The 21659-nt window shown below is 40.8% G+C and overlaps 1 protein-coding gene across 1 annotated transcript; it reads right to left on the bottom strand.

Moving 5' to 3' along the window:
* Positions 1-237: 237 nt before the first annotated feature.
* On the bottom strand, positions 238-9138 carry AQP1 (aquaporin 1 (Colton blood group)). The gene is made up of 4 exons (XM_053467949.1): positions 8580-9138; positions 1668-1832; positions 1271-1351; positions 238-414 (listed from the first exon to the last, which is right to left on the bottom strand). The coding sequence occupies exons 1-4, from the start codon at positions 8967-8969 to the stop codon at positions 241-243; spliced, it is 810 nt and encodes a 269-aa protein (XP_053323924.1). The 5' UTR covers positions 8970-9138; the 3' UTR covers positions 238-240.
* Positions 9139-21659: the final 12521 nt, after the last annotated feature.

Raw genomic sequence — 21659 nt, 5'->3', positions numbered from 1 at the left:
TAATGCAAAAAAAGTGTTAAAATAGGCAGAGTAGATTGGCCAAGTGGTTCTTTTGCCGAGTAGGTGGAACAGCACCTTTAAATAATAGTGAGGTTAATATACGAATTGCGAACGAATAATACAAAATTTGAAGAAATCTGCAGTAACGAGTTCATTTTGACAATATTTTTTTTTGTTTACAAAAAAGTCCATAATTCTGATATCACTCAATATTCTTCTTTTTTAAGAATTTTGAAATTTTTATTTTGGTTTCATTTCGACCCGGGCATTGTCATCCCCGTCCAACTCGTATTCTTCCACGCCTCTGGTCCACACTTTAACGCGGTCGGTTAGATCACTGGTCCTCGGGGCCAAGATAAAGTCGTATATAAGGGCAGCTGCGGCTCCCCCGATCATCGGCCCGACCCAAAATATCTAGGATACCAAAAATCGTTATCGGTAAATTGAATCAAAACGTTCCAGAAGAAGATTTAAAATTTTAAATTGAAATTTAATTTTTAATAAAAGATTGGCAAATAGTTTAAAAATGTTTAATATTTCTAAAAATTACAAAAGTGTTCTCCCTCTGACTTTTGGATGAACCAACTTGTCCCTCTTGCCTACTTGATAGGACAATATGCCATTAAATGCCTAAACCTTGCTCTTATTGTTACCATTGCTGGTTCATGCAGCGTTCCAAGATATGACATCATATCCCAGCTCTCGTAACAGGAAGGAATCATAAGGGACGCCTGGACCAGATGAGGTATTGATCGACCTTAAACTCCACCACGCTCAGTGGCTCTGAGAATTCATCCGATCTCCCCAACTGGTGAGGACGGCAGCCGGCTACAGACCCTGATAGGGCTGTAGGCAGTCGCCCATAGTGCGTACCGCTAGGCCTTTGTTTACTCTTTACGGAAATTAATGTTGAATTAACTTCAAAGGTTAGACCTCAGCTTTGAGTTTGGATTACTCAGGTAGGAACTATGGCGTTAAGTTCGAAGCCATGACATTAGTCTTTAGTTGTCACTGGTCTGAATTTACCAACACTGGGCTTAGGCCTGAGAATCACCAAATGTTTTCCTAAAGGGCCTCAAATTGTAGTGTTTATATTCATACCCGGGACAGCCGAAGTGTCCATGGCAAGGTTTGTGAAGGTCCATAGAATATCATTAAATTGTCCACCATGGACCCCATTAAATGTACACTATGAGGAATGGTAGTGCCTGCTCCTGACTCACCTCGCTAATCCACATGTCTCTGTGATTGCTGACATTGTATTACTTACCCAGTGGTGGGCGAAGTTTCTAGTAATGACGGCTGAGCCAAAGGACCTTGCGGGGTTCATTCCGCATCCGGTGTAATCGATCTATACAGAAGGGAAATCAACAAGTTAAGCCACAGTATAGGCAATAACAACTTCGTTAATTCAACAACATGAATTAAAAATTCTAAATAAACTGAGCGATTGGTGTGTTTATTATAAGAATAAACGCAAATACACTTTATTAGCCCGAATTACAGTATAACTCAATAATAGAGGAAAGGGTTAATTAGAAACCATTGTTACGTTCTCTAGAGTTTTGAGCCAAACTTCAATCTTGATAAATATGCCCTTTGTTGCTTGGTTAATAAAATACAATTGCATGCAGTTCTTTGTTTTTAAGGCTGATTGATATACCTACCGCAATAAGATGCCCCAGCGCAACAGACAGGCCTATTGCGAGGGGTACGGAGCCTGAAATGTCAGTCCGCCGCTTGTCGGTGACGGCAAGAACACAGAGCACCAGCTGGAAGGTGACGATGATTTCAATTCCTAAGCCTTGTCCGGCTGACACTCCTTCACTCAGCTAAAAATACAAAAAATAATAAAGGGTTAAGATAAATGAAACATATTAATGGTTATGAGTCAGGAAGCCTATTTACTAAAAGAGTACCGGTACGGTGCCATTTGGTCATGTTTCGATAATTTGAGGTGTAGTTCCACCTACTCTGCTGTATTTATATATGTACATATATGTATGAATGCAGCACTCCACCCCACTTTCCATGTTACATGCATGCTGTAGTCCATTTTGGGTGGATTCCAGTGCCTTTGACCGCATGGAAATCGGGGAAGGCATTCTTTACTTACAGCAGTTACAAAGAGAGTTTTCTGCCTCATTAAACTCCGCCCCCAGCCGCCTCAACTGAAAGCAGGAAGTGTACCCCGGTATGTTCATTGCACATGCTCAGTAAAGCTACCCCATGCATGTTTAATACCGTCACTGTATCATTTTCAGCAATGGGATTATTTGTTTAATTATCAGCAAACCAAATGTCTTATTCTGAGAATTTTGTTCTTTCGAACTTGATGGTACGTGCAAAACCAAGTTTCTCCAGGTAGATTATCTAAACGGACTGAATCTTGCCCTAAAGCTAATTAGCTTTATTTTTTTTTTAACAGGTTAAAGAACGCATATCAAGCATCAAGTACCCCAAAAGGTACTTTAAAGCCCATTCTTCATTGGAGTGTCCCTTTAAGAAAATGCTAATCACCACGAGTTACTTTTGTGAACGCGTTTGAGCGCACATACCAACACGGACGTACACAGTCACATTTTACTACCGTAATTATCGGGAAACCATTTATTGTTTCGCTTAAGTCTGCCTCCAACGAGCACTTTTTTTTTTTTTTTTTTTTTATTGGGCTGTCGGATGGTTTTTTTCATGATTGGCATCGCCATGGTTACTATTATGTCAACCGGCGGTATATCCTCATCCCATGAATAATCAGGCCTTTTATCCGCCGGCTCTTTGTGTTGGAGGGAGAGAGAGAGGGAGAGAGACCAACGTTATTTATAATTCCGATGGAATCTATCACGTTATTACAATAACCGATGAGGTCATAATGTACACAAGAAGATCTTCTCAGAGGAGAAGACTTTGTGGCTCCAACTCAATGTTTACAGGGTTTTTTTTTGTCGCTTGAATGGGCTCTTTACGGGCCGCCGACACATTTTCCACCGCGGATACGGTAACGCTACGCGTCTCCATCACCCACTTTTATTTTTTTTTGTTGTTGTTGTATATAAGGAGCGGGGTCTCATGATCTCACAAGGGAACGGCGGTGACGGGAGGCTTCACAAAGCCCCGGGTCCTGTTGTTTATAACACACACGAGGACAGAATCGAGATAAGTCCTCCTTTCATCCCTCCGGAGGGCGGGTTCCCTGAAATCGCAATGAAATAAATGTCTCGGCCCAGCGGGGAAACACAAGAAAGTCCATTACCAAGGACTCCATTCATTTGGGGGGGGCGGGGGGGGGCGATCTCTCGGATCTACATTCTTTTATTAACCTTTAGAAAAAGTAGTGGGAACTGTGGGTACCGGGTCTTGCCATTTATCCCCTGAATGTCATTAGAAGCGTATTAAAATATGTGACATTCCTTAATGATGCTTTTGTAAGGACATTTAACTGTTTTTCGCCAGCGGTGGGCCCAGGAAACCCGTCGGAGGAGCTGCCTGCGAAGGGTTAAAGATTTAATGTAGGCAAATGCGTCTGGGGTTTGCATAGAGAATTACTCTTCATTTGCCCCAAAAGTGGGTCAGAATTCTGCAGAATTGGGGTGTTTTGGAGTTGTACAACTAAGGTAATGTGAATATTTTAAAGGCAATGCCAAATCTCTGTGCCCCCTTTTTCCTCCCCTGAAGCCCCTCTTTTCTAGGAGGTCAGAATGTTTGCTGGGTATGAGGGGATCGCAGGGTTCTACAGCCCTAAAAGCCCCGATAATGTGTATAGAAACAGCAGGGCACGGCTTTATACATTAAACGGGGTAAATAAAACTCAGTATTCTTCTTCTAAATGCCCCACTCAGTTGCAGCAATAGCTACCAACAGGCCACAAAGTCACATAAAAAAAGTCTGGGTAAAACCCAACCCCCAGCCACACCTCTAACCACACCCCCTAAAACAAGTGTCCCTCTTTGACCAGGGACTTGGGACATCGTATCCCGCGAGCAGAAGGCTAATGAGAAGGGTGAAGACAAAACCTCACGCTTCACTCCTACTCGCAGAACAATGGAGTGGCCTTGGGTTCTACCATGCGCGATCCATAACAACTTCATGCGCAAGGATCCTCGACGGGGACAGTATTCTGCTGCCTCTAACCTGAAGACCCCAGGAACACCCAAAATCGTGAAATCTTTACGGGCCTTACAGACGGGTCGGGGGGGGGGGGATTAGAGCGCTCATAACTCGCAATTTAAGGAAAAAAACAATAAACGTAATTTTCTGTTTGTAAAAATCAGGTTAACATCAGGAATAATGAATGATAACGGCGAGGGGGAGACAACCTGCGCCCAAAGGGGGGCGTAAGGCTAGTATATCCCTTTAAAACAAAATGTTGCCAGAAAGTAGTATCCCCCACACTGCGATCGTTACAGAATTATTATGGTTTATTGAGTTTTCACAGAATTTATTAAGTTATTTTAACATGTTTTGCCTGAACAGCTAATAGTTTTGTGAATCATTTTTATATGGATTTTTGACCTTTTGATATATTCATATCTGTTGCCAGGTTATTAAGGTGTTTAGAAGAAGGATAATACATTTTATTAAATTTATAAAGCCGTCTCCTGCTGTTTCTATACACATTATCGGGGCTTTTAGGGCTGTAGAACCCTGCGACACCCTCATACCCAGCCAACATTCTGACCTCCTAGAAAAGTGGGGCATCAAGGGAGGAAAGAGGGGCACAAAGGAGGAAATAGGGACATCAGGGGAGGTAAGAGGGGTATAAGGGGAGGAAAGAGGGGCATTAGGGGGCAAAGAGGGACATCAGAATAAAAAATAAGGGCATTAGAGGAGGGAAGAAGGACACCATAGAGGACAGAGGGGCATCAAGGGTTAAAAAGGGCCGCAGAGGAAGAAAGATGGGTATCAGAGGAGAAAAGAGGGGTAATGGGCATTAAGGAGTACAGACAGGTGGAGAAAACTGAAGGAGCGGAGATCAGAAGGAAAATAAACCCTCCGGATGACAAATAAAGGGAATTTATTTCCTGCCCACATCTGAAATAAATTTATTCCTGAAAATAAAATCTGCAACTAACAGTCGGATTAACAAAACATTTTTTTGGGGCAATACGACATAAAACACACCTTTCGTCAGTGCGGCAACACTCTGTACAGTGCCGCAGTTAACCCCTTCATAACAAGGGGTATTTTTACACCATAAAGAACCTGACAGAGACTCAATTATTTCAAAATGTATTATAAACCATATTTATCGGGGCCTGGAATACATAAAACTCTATCATAGTCTGTGCAGCCGTATATATACGCTCTCTCTCTCTCTCTCTTGTCTCTCTTTTCCGTCTCTCTCTCGTCTCTCTCTCTCTCTCTATATATATACTATATGCTGAATACACACTCATGCTAATGCCATATTGTAACATACACAACACCATCCACGCTAACATCACACTCTTAAACACATGCACACACTATACAACAAACACTCACACACACACTGGCTAACACTATACATATATAAACATACAGGCTCTAACACTATGCATACATACACACTGAATCTGGCACTACACATTGACACACACATACTGACTCCAACACTATACATACACACACATACACACTGAATCTGACCCTGACACACACTGACTCTAACACTATACATATACACACATACACACTGAATCTGACCCTGACACACACTGACTCTAACACTATACATATACACACATACACACTGAATCTGACACTGACACGCACTGACTCTAACACTATACATATATAAACATACAGTCTCTAACACTAGGCATACATACACACTGAATCTGGCACTACACATTGACACACACCTACTGACTCTAACACTATACATACACACACATACACACCAAATCTGTCACTATACACTGACACACACTGACTGTAACACTATACATACACACATACACACTGAATCTGACACTGACACACACTGACTCTAACACTATATATATACACAATCCTATCCTATACTTGATTCATATTTAACAAAAGTGTTTGAAACTGTATCTTGAATGATATTGATTATTTATTTGAGGGACAAAATCCCTTTACATTTTATACACGTTGTTTTATCTGCTAAAAAAAATAAAGCAATTTTGACAAAAATTGCAGAAATTCAGAATTTTTAGCAGATGCGGCCTGTGGACGGTTAAGATTTATTGGCATATCTTTTTTTAAAAAAAAATTAACAAGAAGTTTTTTAATTCTGCCAAAAATTGATAAAAAAAATGTTGAAATCTTAAATTTCCAGCAGATGTTTCCGGTGGACAATCGAGACTCAATAAAAAAAGGGATAAAAAAAGCCTTGTGCAGCCTGTTGTGTTTTCTGTTAAAAAAAAAAATTAAAAAAAAATAAAAAAAAAAACACCCTCCAACCACACAATTGGAAAAAAAGATTTAAAAATTACATTTTTTTTGTTCCTCACTATACTTAGGGGGGGGGAAAAATCACTTTTTCAGGTGTGGTTACTTTCATAAGTAGAGAATGCCCCCACCCACCAAGGAGGGCCACACAATGCTGCCGTCTCAGTGTATCCCCCCGAGGAGTGGACTGGTGTTCGTCACAAAAACAGCCCCAAAAGTGGCAATAGACGCTCCTTTATGTTGCGGGGTGGGGCGGGTCACGCCTGCAGCAGGAGAAGTATATTCACGTTGTGTCATTTCTAACACACAACACACAAAAAAACACTTCATGACTGTTAAGGTTTTTTTCCACTTTATTTATTTATTTTTTTAATTGAAAGCCGTCCCTTTAAATGAGGCCAAAGCCCCTCTGTTCCAAACCTGGCTGTGCGTTTCTTTCAAACTCGTTTTATTTGACAAACAGATTAATATTTTGCTTGCTAAACCCTTCAAGATTGCCTTAAAAACACAGATTTGACAACAGATCGGCCCCCATTCGGCCCCCGTCTAGTCCGTCCGTTTCTCCTGCTGTAAAGACTCAAACCTTAATCAGTCGTTGGTCTCGTCTAAGATTCAGGAGCCAAATGCCTATCCTGCGCATGTTTAATCCCCTCACTGTATTACTCTCTACCACTTCTACTTGGAGGTCGTTCCACTTATCTACCACCCACTCAGTAAAGTAAAACTTCCTTACATTACATCTACACCCTTTAGTTCTATCTCTTATCCCTATATTCTGGCCTTACATCCTGTAACATGGGGGGTTTGTATACAAAGTGACTCTGATGTACATGTTTATGCATAGTCTTATCACCATAGCAACCAACAGAATTGTGTATTCATCATTCTGCTGCTTTTTATGATGATAAGACCACTTTTAAAACTCGGCAGGGGGCTCGGATTTAATACAGAACCCCTATAGCAGCATAGATTTTAATGACGTATTCACTTCTTGCTCATTAGTCTTCAGTTATCCCACTTCACCCCCCCACTACCACTTCTGCTGAAAGGCTATTCAATGTATCCACAACCCTTTTCTCTTTTGCTCTGAGGACTTAATGGACTTTGGCCCAGGTAAGCACCCTCGTGAGGGATAAGCAAACATTTACGTGAATGCAGATCAGTGCCGGGTTATTTACAGAATGAAGGCGTTTTGATCCGCTGCCCGGGGCAGGCTGCCCTCCTGTTCTTACTGCACTCAGTCACGCTGACCGCCCAGACCCTCGGCCGATACACTCTTTCTTTTCTTTTTTTATATTATTTCACTAAAAAGGCGGCATTGATGGCCCCCCCGCTCCGGCTATCGCACCTCTAACGATACGTTTGCTGTCTACGTCTTCTATTATTCACCGCGTGTACGACTTTCACGAGCAAATGAGTCTTCTTACTGGGTGGTAGATAAGTGGAACAGTCTCCCAGCAGAAGAGGTAGAGGGAATTTAAACATGCATGGGATAGGCATGTGGCTCCTGATTATAAGACTGGGGGCTTCAAAGACTTAGATTCAGGAGCCGTGTGCCTATCCCATGCATGTTTAAATCCCCCCCCCCGCTGTATTAGCCTCTACCACTTCTGCTGGGAGGCCATTCCACTTATCCACCACCCTCTCCGTAAAGGAAAACTTCCTAACATTACAGTTCAGACATCAAAATAAAAAACCAAACGTAAACTCTTTTACTGCCAGAGGATATATACTGGATTCCACCCCCCCCCAATTAACACTAAAACTTTTATTAATACACTTTTTCATAATACTTGTATTAGCTGCTACCACTTCTGCTGGGAGGCTGTTCTGCTTATCTACCACCCTCTCAGTACAGTAACACACCCTTACATTACACTAAAACTTTCTAATCTATCTATATTATATATATATACAGGTTTTTATTTTATTTTATCAAGATGTATATTATTTAAATTTACTGGAAAAAAACTGTATAAAAGTGTAAAAATATACATTTTTTTAAATGCATTTTTTGCCTTCTAAGGCATTTCTGATGCTAATTGCAAAAAAAAAAAAAAAAAGTTGAGCCGCATCCATTCCAAGCAGCAGGTGCACAGAGTTTACATCAAACCCAGAAAAAAAGAAAAAAAAAAACCAAAAATTGGAAATATTGGAATTTGAGAAATAAAATCGCTTACCCCGTTCAGACCGAGGGAGTTCTTGTCGATCTGGGACGTGATGCCGGACAGGATGGCGGTGGCCACCACGGCCCCCAGGCACTGGGCGACGATGTACATGACAGCTTTCAGGATGCTGATCTGACAGCTCAGCAGACAGCCAAGGGTGACCGCCGGGTTGAGATGGGCCCCGCTGATGTGGCCCACGCTCTGGGCCATGGTGGCAATCGCTAGCCCAAACGCCAGCGACACCTTCACGATGTCTTGCTCCCGGGTCGTGGTCTGATTTTGCGCCACGGGGAAATTCATCCCCAGCGCGGCGCCGATACTGATAAAAACAAAAATACTCATCGCCAAAAATTCGGCAATTATTGCCCTCCAGAAAGCTTTTTTCTTAAATTCACTCGCCATTTTTGCCCTAAAAAATGTTTTTTAATTTTTTTTTTTTTTTAATCTATTCAGGAGTCTCCTGCCCAAAAGTCTGGGAAGAAATGTGAAGGGAAAAAAGTTGCGATGGGTTATTTATAGGGTTTGGGTGGTCTGTAGGAGGAAAGGGGTGTTTCACAGAGGGAGGAAGGAGAATTTACATCGATGCCGCTGTTGGAAGTTACCGGAGAGGCTGCCAAGTTCTCCACCAACAACGTTCTGCTCTCCCTGCTTTCCACAGAGGGGAGAGAATTCTTTTTTTTTCTTTTTTTCCGAGCTAAACGAAGTTAAAAAAATAAAAATAAAAAAAAAGCGTTTAATCAATCTCCACACTCGTGTCATTTGTGCAAAAAATGCATAATCTACAGGAAAAAAAACAGCAAAATATCTTGTTTTTTTTTGTAAATCAAAGTTTTTATTGTATAAATGAAGGGGAGAAAAGGGAGGACCACACAAAAAGGGGGGGGGGAGCGGGGAGGGACCCGTGATCGGTTGTGTTTTTTACGTGAAAAAATGGGAATGGGAAAAACAACAATGTAATTTTGAAATGAATTTGGAAATTCTTATTTTTTAAACAGAAAAAATTAAATTATTTAAAAAATTCACCGCGTATAGTGAATGAATAATGTAAAAATTATCAGCAAAAATATCTTGATTTAGGGGCATGAAGGAGTAACAATCCAATCTTACATTCTGAAATTTGTAACTTTTTGCATTGTTCTGGTTACAATTCTAAGGCTGATTTGCTTACAAATTAATTTGTCACCATTGTGCCGGACAAGCAGTTTATTTTTAAAATGCGTTTTCCTTTAAAAAAAATTTTTTTAAATATTTTTAATATTCTAAAGTTGTAAAGAAAAAAAAGGAAAAAAATAAAAAAATAAATAAATAAATAAGAAAAGGAAAAAAAAGACAAAAGGTAAAAACAGCCAGAAGATGTAGGAAATGTTTCTATAAATTAAAATTTAATATAAAAAATGTATCCAGTAGATCAAGATTTATTTATTTTTATTTTTTTTTTATTTTTAAATGGTTAAATCCTTATTAACAAAAAACAAAATTGCAATAAAATCAAAAAATTCTAAGGATATGTTTTTGAAAAAGTGGATTTTTTATTAATAAATCGTTTGTTTATTTGCAGGCTTACTTTGTTTAATCCGTGTTATATTGTAAGCAGTAACGGGGCGTTTTTTAGGTATTTCTGTCATTTTTTCCGTTGTCTCGGGTTTGGCCTGTGTTTAGCGGTGATGCGTCTCGGTTATTTCTAGAAGCTGACAGTTAAGGAACTGGGATTCCTGCCTTTTTAACCAATTCCCCGCAAGTTGTTCCGTCCGGTGCCGAGCGTCTGGGGCCAGACTCGTGTAACATGGTCGAAAAAAAAATTCTGCTTTTGCCTAATTTATTGGAGCCAATAACTGGACAGCGTCTGCCGAGGGAGCTTTATTATTTCATTATTTATTTTTTATCGGCAATATTTTTTTTTGCAAATAAAATGGGTTTTTAATAAACTTCTCACAGCGGAGGGCAGACATCCTTTTGATCTCATTAACCCCTTTTTTAAAGAAAAAAGTCTCCCCGCCCTGCTACGGCTTTCCATAAACGTGGAGGTGGAACTGAGTCATATGACAATAAAAAAAAAAATAGCTATTTTTAAAAGAGAGTCTTTTTTTGACGTTTTGGTTATTCTGGAGGGCTCGTTGTGACTTATCCTGCGATGATCGCGATGGGAATGTAATATTCTTTCTAGCAATGTGTTCATTAATGTGATACCTTTTACACCAGCAGATCGGCCCCATCCGGCCCCCGTCTAGTCGCCCGTTTCTCCTGCTGTAAAGACTCAAACCTTAATCAGTTGTTGGTCTCGTCTTAGATTCAGGAGCCGTATGTCTATCCCGCGCATGTTTAAATCCCCTCACTGTATTACCTTCTACCACTTCTGCTGGGAGGCGGTTCCACTTATCTAACACTCTCAGTAAGCTAACATAGACACATAATGATGGCAGAAGAGAACCACTTGGCTCTCCTAGTCTATGCTTGTTGAATCACTTACGCAATATCCTAATTCCATATTGTTTTCTGCTTAGGTTTTTAATTTATAAATCTCCTCTATTATGTGGGAGCGGCCATCTTGCTTCCATAGCAAGTTTTTAGCAGCTACGTCGCCCTGAGCCATATGTGACCTCAAACGGTAGAAGCTCATGCGCAGCCTGCTTGGGCTGACAAATCCTAAGCAACCTACACTGAGGGATTGTGGGAAGCGAGGGGAAATTTGCATACAATGCCTTTGGTGGAGACACACACGTGATGTCAGAGCTGGGAAATATTAATCTGATTAACAAAAAAAGAGGGACATTTAAAAAATGATAATAAATTGAGAGGAAAATAGCTTAAATGGTGGTTTTACATCAAAGGTGACATCATCCCCATAACTGATTGGCTTTCAGGAAATTCCTAAATACACAAATAAAAAAATCATTCCCAATACAAGCCTAAACTCCTCATAGAAATAACTCTTTCGTTATATAGCACAATTGTCTCATATATGATTTTTTCAGGGAATGCTGAATTGTCATGTGACACAAAAGCAGGCACCGATTGGAGAAGTTTATTTAAGGTTCTGTGTTCTTTGTGTGATAAACCATCAGAGAAGAGTCTCTGGGTTATGACATCATGATCCTGATGCTCAATAGAAACTGTGGTGGCTGCAGAGGTAGATTCTCGGGGTGCTCCCCTGGATCCAAGCCTCCAATTCATGTGCTGATTTGTTGCTTCAACGGGAAGCTTTCTGTGCTTGTGCGTGGTGGGTCTTGTTAGACCCCCCCTGTATACCTGGGAATATTCAGACCCCCCTTTCTAGGGATATGTGTCGGCTGACATCAGTGAGTGGTTTACTGAGGTCAGTTTTCAGTTCGCTGATGTTGATGAGCGGTCTACTGACACCGGTGGTCAGTCCGCTGATGTCGGTGGCGGTCTGCTGACGTTGGTGGTCAGTCCGCTGATGTCGGTGGCGGTCTGCTGATGTTGGGTGGTCAGTCCGCTGATGTCGGTGGCGGTCTGCTGACGTTGGTGGTCAGTCCGCTGATGTCGGTCTGTTGACGTTGGTGGTCAGTCCGCTGATGTCGGTGGCGGTCTGCTGACGTTGGTGGTCAGTGCGCTGATGTCGGTGGGTAGCCCACTGATGTTGCGTTGGCCCCAGGCCCAGAGAAGCAGTGCTTCACCTGGAGCCCACCTGACATCCTCGAAAAGCCCTCACTGGAGCTGACCACCGATAGTCATAGAATATCGGCGCAGACAGCAGGCCTATCACCTCTTCTGAAAACCTAGAAGCTTCAAATGCATATGGCGGCTTCTGAACCATCCCTCCAGACACCACGAACGTTAAGGAGACCCCGTGCATTAAAGTGGCCACGATGGCCTGAGAGTCTCGGGGTCCTTCGCCGCTCACTACATACAAACTCAGCAGAATTTGGCAACCCTCGTATTTTTTTTTTAAATTCCATTTTTAACAGCAAAATAAATGAGACGATGATTGGTGGGGAAATTGTTAGCTTGTGATTTCCTGCGTTTCACTAATCATGTGAAAAGAGTTTTTGAATCCCCGTGATCGGAGCTCTGGGTCAGAGTTATGAAGATGTTACCCCCTCCGTTACCCCCTCCATGCAGATACTTCTCCGGACTCCGAACGTTGTGATCTTCCCGTGATGACGTAAAAGGCTTAAATTAAAAAAACTCAGAGTTCTAATCTAATTTTAGATTTACCATATGGGTTTCAAATCAGCCTGAAAAACCTGAAATATTTTTTCTATTGATTTTTAATCTCGTGACTGGTAAAGCGTAAAAAAAATTGTATATTTTTGTTAATTATTTAAATGTTTCAACATATTTTTTTTTTTAAACAATTTAAAAAAATGTAATTTTGTCTAAATTTTCCCAAAAGCTCTACTTAATTATAAAAAAAAATAAAAAAAAATGAAAACAATGCTAGCGGACTACTAGCACTCTGCTTCATTATGCACTACAACTCCCATAGTTCTCAGTAGTCCATGGAGTTATGGGAGTTGTAGTACTGAGGTATGAACTCCAGTTCACTGAAAAAAAGGTGACTCAGGTTTTTTCTCCTTCTAATGCTTTCTTTTTCTTTTTCAGTTTTCTTTACATCTTTTATTCACTGACAGAACGCTTTTTATGTAAAAAAAAAAAAAAAAAAGAATAATATATATTATTTAATACAATTATAAAGCCATTTTACGCTGTGTTTTTATACACATTATCAGGGCTTTTAGGGCCGTAGAACCCTGCGATACCCTCATACCCAGCAAACATTCTGACCTCCTAGAAAAGAGGGGCAACAGAGGAGAGGAGAGGGCCATCGGGCAAGGAAATAGGGGTATGAGGGGAGGAAAGAGGGGCTTCCGTGTAGAGAAGAGGGGCACAGGGAAGGAAAGAGGGGAGCCAGGAAGGGGTGGGGGCACCCATTTGCATGCATTGAGGGCTTTTAACACCCAACGTACCCCCTTCCTAATCATTTCGGGATGAACAGGTGATGAGCCCAAAAGATCCGGAAGAGGCTAACCTTTGGTAATCCCAACACGGGGATTCATGTAGGGTGGGCCGGGTAGGCAACGCATAGTTTGGGCCACCACGGGGGTATAAGAACAACTCCGTTCCATATTAAGCCCATTGATGAGCTGCGAAAAGACATCAATTCATATTGTTTTCAAAGGGCAGGACGGAGCGTCGGGATTTCCTGGCTGCCCGGTGTCACGCGAGCCGACTGCAAGGAAGTTCCGCATATTTCAGGGAATTAAAAAAAAAGACAAATATATTTTTTCGATAACAATAGTTCTGCGGACCGCTTTATCCTAAGAAACAATTGGAATGTTTTTGGTTTTTTTTTGGAATTGGCAATCCAGAGAACCACTTGGCACATAATGTATTGTCACAAACCAGTGGGAATATCCTAAATATATTATTCTGGAACAATGCAGGGAGAGAATTGCGCTGTGAGGCTGTTCCTCCTACGTTTAGAGGCCTTTATTCTATATAAAGAACCCAAAAAGCATGAAGGAAGGAATCCATTATTTTAATACAGTAAAAGGTGTCATTTTTGTAAAATTTAAGAATAACAGTGATATTATATACCGGACCGGACCGGCCATACTGGGGCAAATTCCCATTCGCCGACCGAATGCTACGTGAGCATAGAAAACCCTAATGGGTGCCCAGTCATAACCAGTCGTCGGCTTCACTTACATCATTAGGCAGCCGCCGGCCTTAAAGTGCCGGGGTCCCATCGTTATCCCCAGTCCGCCCCTGATTACATACCGTCGAGGGAAATAGGAAGATTGGGAGATTGATGGGAAACCATAGAATTGGTGTTATTTAGTGGGAAGAAAATGTCTTAAATGTGGCGTTTTATGGATGTATGTTGGTTACGTGATATTCTTGGAAGACCTCGCTGGTACAGCCTAATTTCATTGCATTTCTTGTTTTCTGGTTCTTTGTAAATGTCTGTTTATGAATGCTGGCGTGCGAATAAATTGTGATTTATGACTGCTGGAGTAATATACCTCTATAGCATTATTGGTCCGCGACTTCTCTTTATTGCTCAAACACGGATAACGTATACGTAACTTCATACTAATAGAAAATGTTTGAGGTTGGTTGTATACCAAATACTCTTGACCTGGCAAGCCAAAAACCCCCAACCTTCTTACCCCAAGCAAATTTGTGGGTAAGGCCTGCATTAACCATAAACAAGCCAGAAGGATTGTTTTTCCCTCAGAAATCTCATGGTGCTGCCACAACCACAAGGGATTCTGGGTAGACGCATGCAAATAAGGTCAACAATTTTTGTGGCAGCGCCATGAGATTTCTGAGGGAAAAAAAAGCCTTCTGGCTTGTCTGGTGTCTGTAGATGAGTGTTTAATAATTCTTCTACTACCCCTTAATTTTTAGTGGAAGAGTTTCCATCACTTTTACCCGCCATAACTTATGTAATGGTATTTCTTGGCTACCCCAAGCCTCAAGTATCAGGCTAGTGTTATGATCTCATGCTGATGAGGCCTGTTAAGGATGAAGTTCAGAGTGGCTGTGCTGCAGGTTTGTGGCTGCAGGTTTGTGGCTGCTTCTTGCTACCAGCAGGGCTCTGTAAGGGATTGCTGCGTTTGGCTCCTCATCCATGGCTTCTGGCTGGGCACCTGTTGTAAAGCTGGGCCTAGTAACTCTTCGGGCGGCCTGCATTTTCCTGGCTGGGATGATGAATGGCTAGCAGGGCTTGGAGGAACCCATTGCATACAGCTTTCTGACTTGGATGATTGGTAAAGAAAGCCGGGGTCCTGAGCCTTCTTGGTGTAAAACAAGAAGCGTAAAAAGAGATTGTAAAAAATGGCTGTCCATGAGCACTGGTCTGACTACTGCACCTCTTCCCAAGTTTTGTCCATAAAGTATAAATGTATAAAGTGGATATAGAGGCAAAGGTGATAATTGTTGACCTTATTTGCATGCGCCTACCCAGAATCCTTTGTGGTTGTGGCAGCACCATGAGATTTCTGAGGGATTTCTGGTGTCTGTAGATGAGTGTTTAATAATACAGAAATCCATGAAGATCAATGAAACCTCTTAGAAGACCCAGAAGACCTTCCTGTTGCTCGGTTTAATTTCTTTTGGAGCTCAAAATAATTTACTAACTAACTGTGCATTTCCGAAAAGTTCCATATGCTTCTTAACTTTAATAATCCGAGTTTCAACAAAAAATATTATTTTATCTTGAATTCTTTTCTTATTGTGACTCCTTTTGATTATTCCGGATGTAATTACCTTTGTTATTATTTAAGGAATTTTCCTATAACGCAGGAATGTTCTTCCCTCCGGACTCTCGGATCCCCTTCAGCCTTGGTTTAAGTCTGTTACGTATGGTTTCCTTTACAGGGTATTGCCCCCGTCACGGGCATATTTGTTACCTTTTATGTATCTGTAGGAATTTCAGGGTTGTGTTGGCTTTTGTATCGTTGGCTAGAGAAATCTCCATTCTCTTTACGGATAGAAAGAAATAAGGAAAAAATAAACACGCGACTCCCGTTGATTAAGAAGGTTATAAAACTAGAGGGTGAGAGGCTTCGATGTAATGTAAGGAAGGCTTACTTTACCAAGAGGGTTGTAGATAAATGGAACAGCCTCCCAGCAGAAGTGGTAGAGGGTAATACATGCATGGGATAGGCATCTGGCTCCTGAATATGCTTTTACCGCATAGTCGCATAACTTTTCTTATTTACCCATTTATCATGAAAACATGTTCCAGAAAAGGGTTGCCTCCACATATTATTTCAATTTACTTCCCATTATAAAAAACTTTTTTTATTGGGAACATTTTTCCTTATGGTTAGGAGTGTTCGGAAACACGCGCTTCTACAAATGCTCCAAACCGTTACGTGTCTAATCTTTGCCAAACTTACCCCTAAAGTGTAAAATAAGCATTTTTTTTCTTTCTCTTAAGAAAGAACATTTCCAAACGCATGATTTAGCATTCTCACCGGGAAAGCACATTTATGGGACATAATCAATGATTCTTTTGTTGGAATGTTTATTATTTTGAGACAATCCAGCAATCATATGAACGTTAATACATATGATGCTCTGAGACCCCTTTATATTTTTATGGTGTTCCCCAAAGCCATAGATGAATTCTGAGGAATCCCCCCCCATATGCATTTGCCCCTTTCCCCATCCCCTACATGTTTTTTGTGCAGGAGATGTTTGGCTCGAGCGCTTTGAATGCTGCAGGCGAGGGTCTGCAAGCAGCCAACCAGTGGAAAGAATCTTCAGCCCATGGAACTGCAGCTTCTACCCCTGCTTTTTAAGGAACGCCTGTTAAAGTACTCACAGATGGTGTGCATTCTTATTGTCCTGATTATCAGTTGTTCGGGTCATTTTACCCCCCTACGTCGGAGATCATGTTGGTAAAAGTTGAGTTGTAGAGATTATCAACAGCGATCATCCAAATGCTCATACCTGGGAACTCTCCGGGTTTTCCCGCAACGGAGGAAGCGCCGCTTCTCCAGTTCTCTGGGTCAACACTCCCGAATCCTCGAGGTCACAGGGTCTTGACACGCCTCACTCCCCGCCCATTTCCCCTTTAAATGGGGGTGTTTCCCGCAATGTGCAAGAACACCCCCTGACATCAGCAGGACCGCCCACCGATGTCAGTGGGCAGTCCTGGTCCACAAGGGGAGGCTCCAGGTAGCCCACAAGTTCCCAGGTATGCGAATGCCTTGTGCAAATTTTAAGGAAACTGCCCTCACTTTCTAATCTAAAATTAATAATAATAATAATAATAACAATCTAACAATTATATAAATATATATGAATACTAAGCATATTAAAATTAATATTATTATTAATGATAATACTAAGAATAATAAACTTTAATTCCCGGCATGAAGTGGGATGAGGGGATGAGTGTCTGTTTCTTCCCTCGTGCGTATGAGAATCTCACTCCTTCTCCCCATAACCTGTTGACATCCAGCTCTCTGAAATTCCAAAATTGTAAATAAAACTGCGAAGGAAGATTATCTGCCCTCGGAATCCATTAACCGTCGCTTCACATCTCTGCAACACCTAGCGTTATCTACGAGCGCAAGTACACATTCTTTAAATAAATGAAAAGGCAGACATTTTCGTGATGTATGCAGCGTGGATGGAAGTAACTGATGCACGAACCCTTGTTATTTCCCGAGAACGCAGTGATAAGAGGCGTCAGGAACTTCTTGATAAGGCTATGAGGTCATCTGGTATCGCCCATTTTAAATTAGATTTCACATTTTTACAACAGCAGGTCCAACTGGGAATTAGATCACTTGGGGCCGTATTTCCCGAGGGGAGAGGACGTCACTGGAAGAGCCACCATTTTGGCTGAAGTTTGCGTAGAGATGTGGAGGAAGATAGAAAATAAAAGATGAAAGAGAAAAGATGAAGAACCAGAAGATGCGGAAGTGGTCAGTAGAGAAGGAAGTGATAGAGAGAGTGCATGAGAATGAGAGTGTGAATGAGAACGAGAGTGTGAATGAGAGTGAATGTGTGTACCGGGCAGCGAATTTTGTTCCTGAATTAAACGTTTTCCCAATTTTCGTCCGAACCGAACGTAATTCATCGCCCGAGAACCAATGGGCCAAAAACGAACTGAAAAATTTGGCCGAATGTCTTGCACATATCTGATATATATATTCTATATATCAAACTCTATAAATATGTACAAATAGAGCCAATATTTCATTTATTTGTGATTTTCATTAAAAAAATGACAAATGACCTTTATTAATTTCCATTGTGCGTAAGCTTCTTCCTCTTACTTGGAAAGATATTTGTTGCCACTGGTAATAACATTGGTGAATCTAGACGCCTCGGAGTGCGAATGAGTCATGTGATTAGCGGTTTGCGTCGGGGCGGTGCAGACAAACAGTTAGAAGTTCCCTCGTGTGTATTTTACTAAGAAATCTCTGCCTTTCTCAAGAACCCCAGAAGGATTTAACCGCGAGCAGACAAAAGAGTGCTGAGGTAAGTGAGACGCAGGAGGAAAGACCCTCTGGGATAAGGAGAGACCCGTTTCCTCTCTCAGACTTGTGATCTTGTCAAGGAATAGGAAATGTCACCAATCAACCGTTTAATGGAACCGTAAAACCAGACTAAATATAGGATTAATGGCTTCTGTTGTCAACACTGCTGGAAATGCCATCCGTACCTGCCCTGCGACACAACATACAGCGTACAAACGCGCTCTAGAAAACACAAAAAAATACTCCTTTTGGTTATTGTTTTATATGTAACGCATCTATCTATTTATTTATTTATTTAGAGTTTTACCGGGAAGAATACGTTGGGATTTCTCTCGTTTCCAGGCGGGGAGCCGAGTCCAGAAAGGGTTTTACATGCAGAAAATACAGATTCAATAAAAGTAAACAATATAAAAAAACCAAAAACAATAATAGACATGAACAGAATAAATAGAAATTAGTAATCTAATAACAGGTGCGTTCTGTTTTTAGATGTTGGGAGACACTGTTACAGCGATCATAAATACGCGCAAACATACATAAACGTTCAAAAGTTTGGGGTCACTCTTTTGCAACTATGTTACAGCCAGAAATGTCCTTGTTTTCCATGAAAACAGCCGAGTGACCCCAAACTTTTGAACGGAGTAATATATTTATGGAGTGTGTAATTGTATCTGTGTATGGAAGTCCCAAGTGTCCCTGTTAAGGTTAAGAAGGCACAGTCTCTCTTTAGGACCAAAATATTGGCGTCCTTCTTATGTATCCTTTATGTATCCTAATCGGCCAAGAGTGCACAGCGCCTTTTATTGCACCTGGTCGCCGACCATGGAGGGGGGGAAGCGGCTGGGGGTGCTGCCCCAAAGGTAAATACATCACTGGCTGGGGGGGGGGATTGGGATGACAAATTAAATGATTCTGCTGCTTTTTCCATTGAACCGATAACTGTATAAAAAAAATTGTTACCCCCAAACAGTAATCGCAGCCCAGTCTCTTCATTGTTTATAATTAGCTACCAACAGTTCGGAATTTATCACAGCAGTCCTGACAACAAGATGTCGCAATTAATGACTTGGTCCCAAGCCATCCATCGCATGTAGAAAAAAAAAAAGGAGCGGAACATGGTGAAAACCCAGAACACGTGACATCACAACCCTGCCAGGATAAGGTGGGCAGGAAGATGTATGACATCACATGAGATAAAGCAAACGGAGGATACATTATTCAAAATCTGATCAGACCCATTCAGCCCGTGTTACTTAATCAGTCGCTGGTCTCGTCTTAGATTCAGGAGCCGTATGTCTATCCCATGCATGTTTAATCCCTTCACTGTATTACCCTCTACCACTTCTGCTGGGAGGCTGTTCCACATATCTGCCACACTCTAATCCTCTGACCGTCTTGTTTTGGATTATGACCTTTAGTTCTAACTTTTCATTTCAGGGGCATTAACATTAATGCAGACGTGGAGAACAAATTTAGAGGAAAAAAACGGTAATGTGAAAAAATATATATTATTGTGGCGCGCCGTTTCCGTCCCACCTTAAATGAATGGAAACCGAACGTAAAGAGTCAGACGATGGGCTCCGGGATTTGGGTGAGGACGCTTAATGCAGTAATGATTCCCCCATGTCATCTTGGCCGGCGACCAGATCGAAGCCTTCCTTCGCTCCGAGCTTTTCTTGTTTTCAGTTGCTTAGCATTAGTCACATTTCTTCTTTTTTTTTTTATTAATGACTCGATTGTTTTCGTTCCAGAATCCGAGTTGCGCTCTGTGAACGCCGGGCGGACAAATCTGCCTCATTTGCACCCGAAGTCTGTCCCACCATAAAAAAATCTCTAATAGCATTAAAAAGCGTTCTGCATCAGGACCTGTGTTTTTTTTTGTGTGTTTTTAGTTTCATTTATTTTTTGTTTTGTTTTTTATTTATTTTGTATTTATTTTAGTTTTTTTGTCTTTTCTTATCTGTGCATCCAGACGATTCCATTTATTTCATTGTCTCGATATATTACTTATTGAAAAGCTAATTTTAAATAAACATGTGTTTCCCTGATTTCAAAAGACATCCTTCAACGGAATGACTCGAACGTCTCGTAAAAACTATCTCGAAAATAGGAACATTTCAGACATCCTACTTTTTTTTTTACATAAACAGGAAAATAATAAAAAAAAACAACCAGATATTTACAACAACCAGATAAGGACCAGACAATCTCCCGGAGTCCCAGTTCCGTTGTAATATAGTCTTAAGAATTTTTTTTTTTTTATTGTTATATATTGTATCCAGTAAAAAAAAAATCTGTAAAAAAATTTAACTATATTAAATTATCACAACTTTTTTGTATATACAGTTCTATTACCTTTTTTTAAAAAAATGATTTATTAATTTATTATTAATTGATTGATATAGCGCCATCATATTCTGCAGTGCTGTACAATGGTTAAAGAAGAAGCAGTGAATCATCTAATTTGGATTTATATAAAAAAAGGGGATTGATATAGTTGAAATACCTACATTTAAAAATATGAATTTAAATATTAGTTAATATAATTAATCATCATATAATATGATTTCCTCTACTTCAGTTATATTGGAAATAAAATTATACATTTTAGTGTCAAATTATACCAATATGGACATAATGTTAGGAAATTATAAAATGCGCCACGGACCAATTGAAGTGTTCCAAAATAATGTATAGAAAGTATTTTAAATTGTTTAAATATCATTGGAATTTTTTTTTAAATATCATCAGAATCCCCCCCCCCCACACACACCTGTTTCGCTTGTGCTTTGGGATCTAAATTATACTTAGTAACCTGTCGGTGTCCTTTCCAGCTGAGAACAAATGACATCATACATAAGTATGACATTATAGTTCCTCCTAGCAACAGAATTTCTAGTCACTTTTCTTGGAAGAAATAATGGATTTTTTCCAGTTTTTCCCTTACGTTTGCCCATGAGCCCGAATAAGTAGGAGTAAGTCCTTCGGAAAACAAAGAAGGTCACATGTATGTGAGGGCGTGGCCAGGGCCGGCCCAAGACAAAATGCCGCCTGGGGCGAAGTTTATAATGCTGGCCCCCCCCCCCTTCCTCTCTCTGCCACCCCCCCCCCCATTATCTACCCT

Source organism: Spea bombifrons, chromosome 5, assembly GCF_027358695.1.
Source record: "Spea bombifrons isolate aSpeBom1 chromosome 5, aSpeBom1.2.pri, whole genome shotgun sequence".
Taxonomy (NCBI): domain Eukaryota; kingdom Metazoa; phylum Chordata; class Amphibia; order Anura; family Pelobatidae; genus Spea; species Spea bombifrons.
Note: the sequence above shows the minus strand (reverse complement) of the source record. Positions and strands in the feature narration are given on the sequence as shown.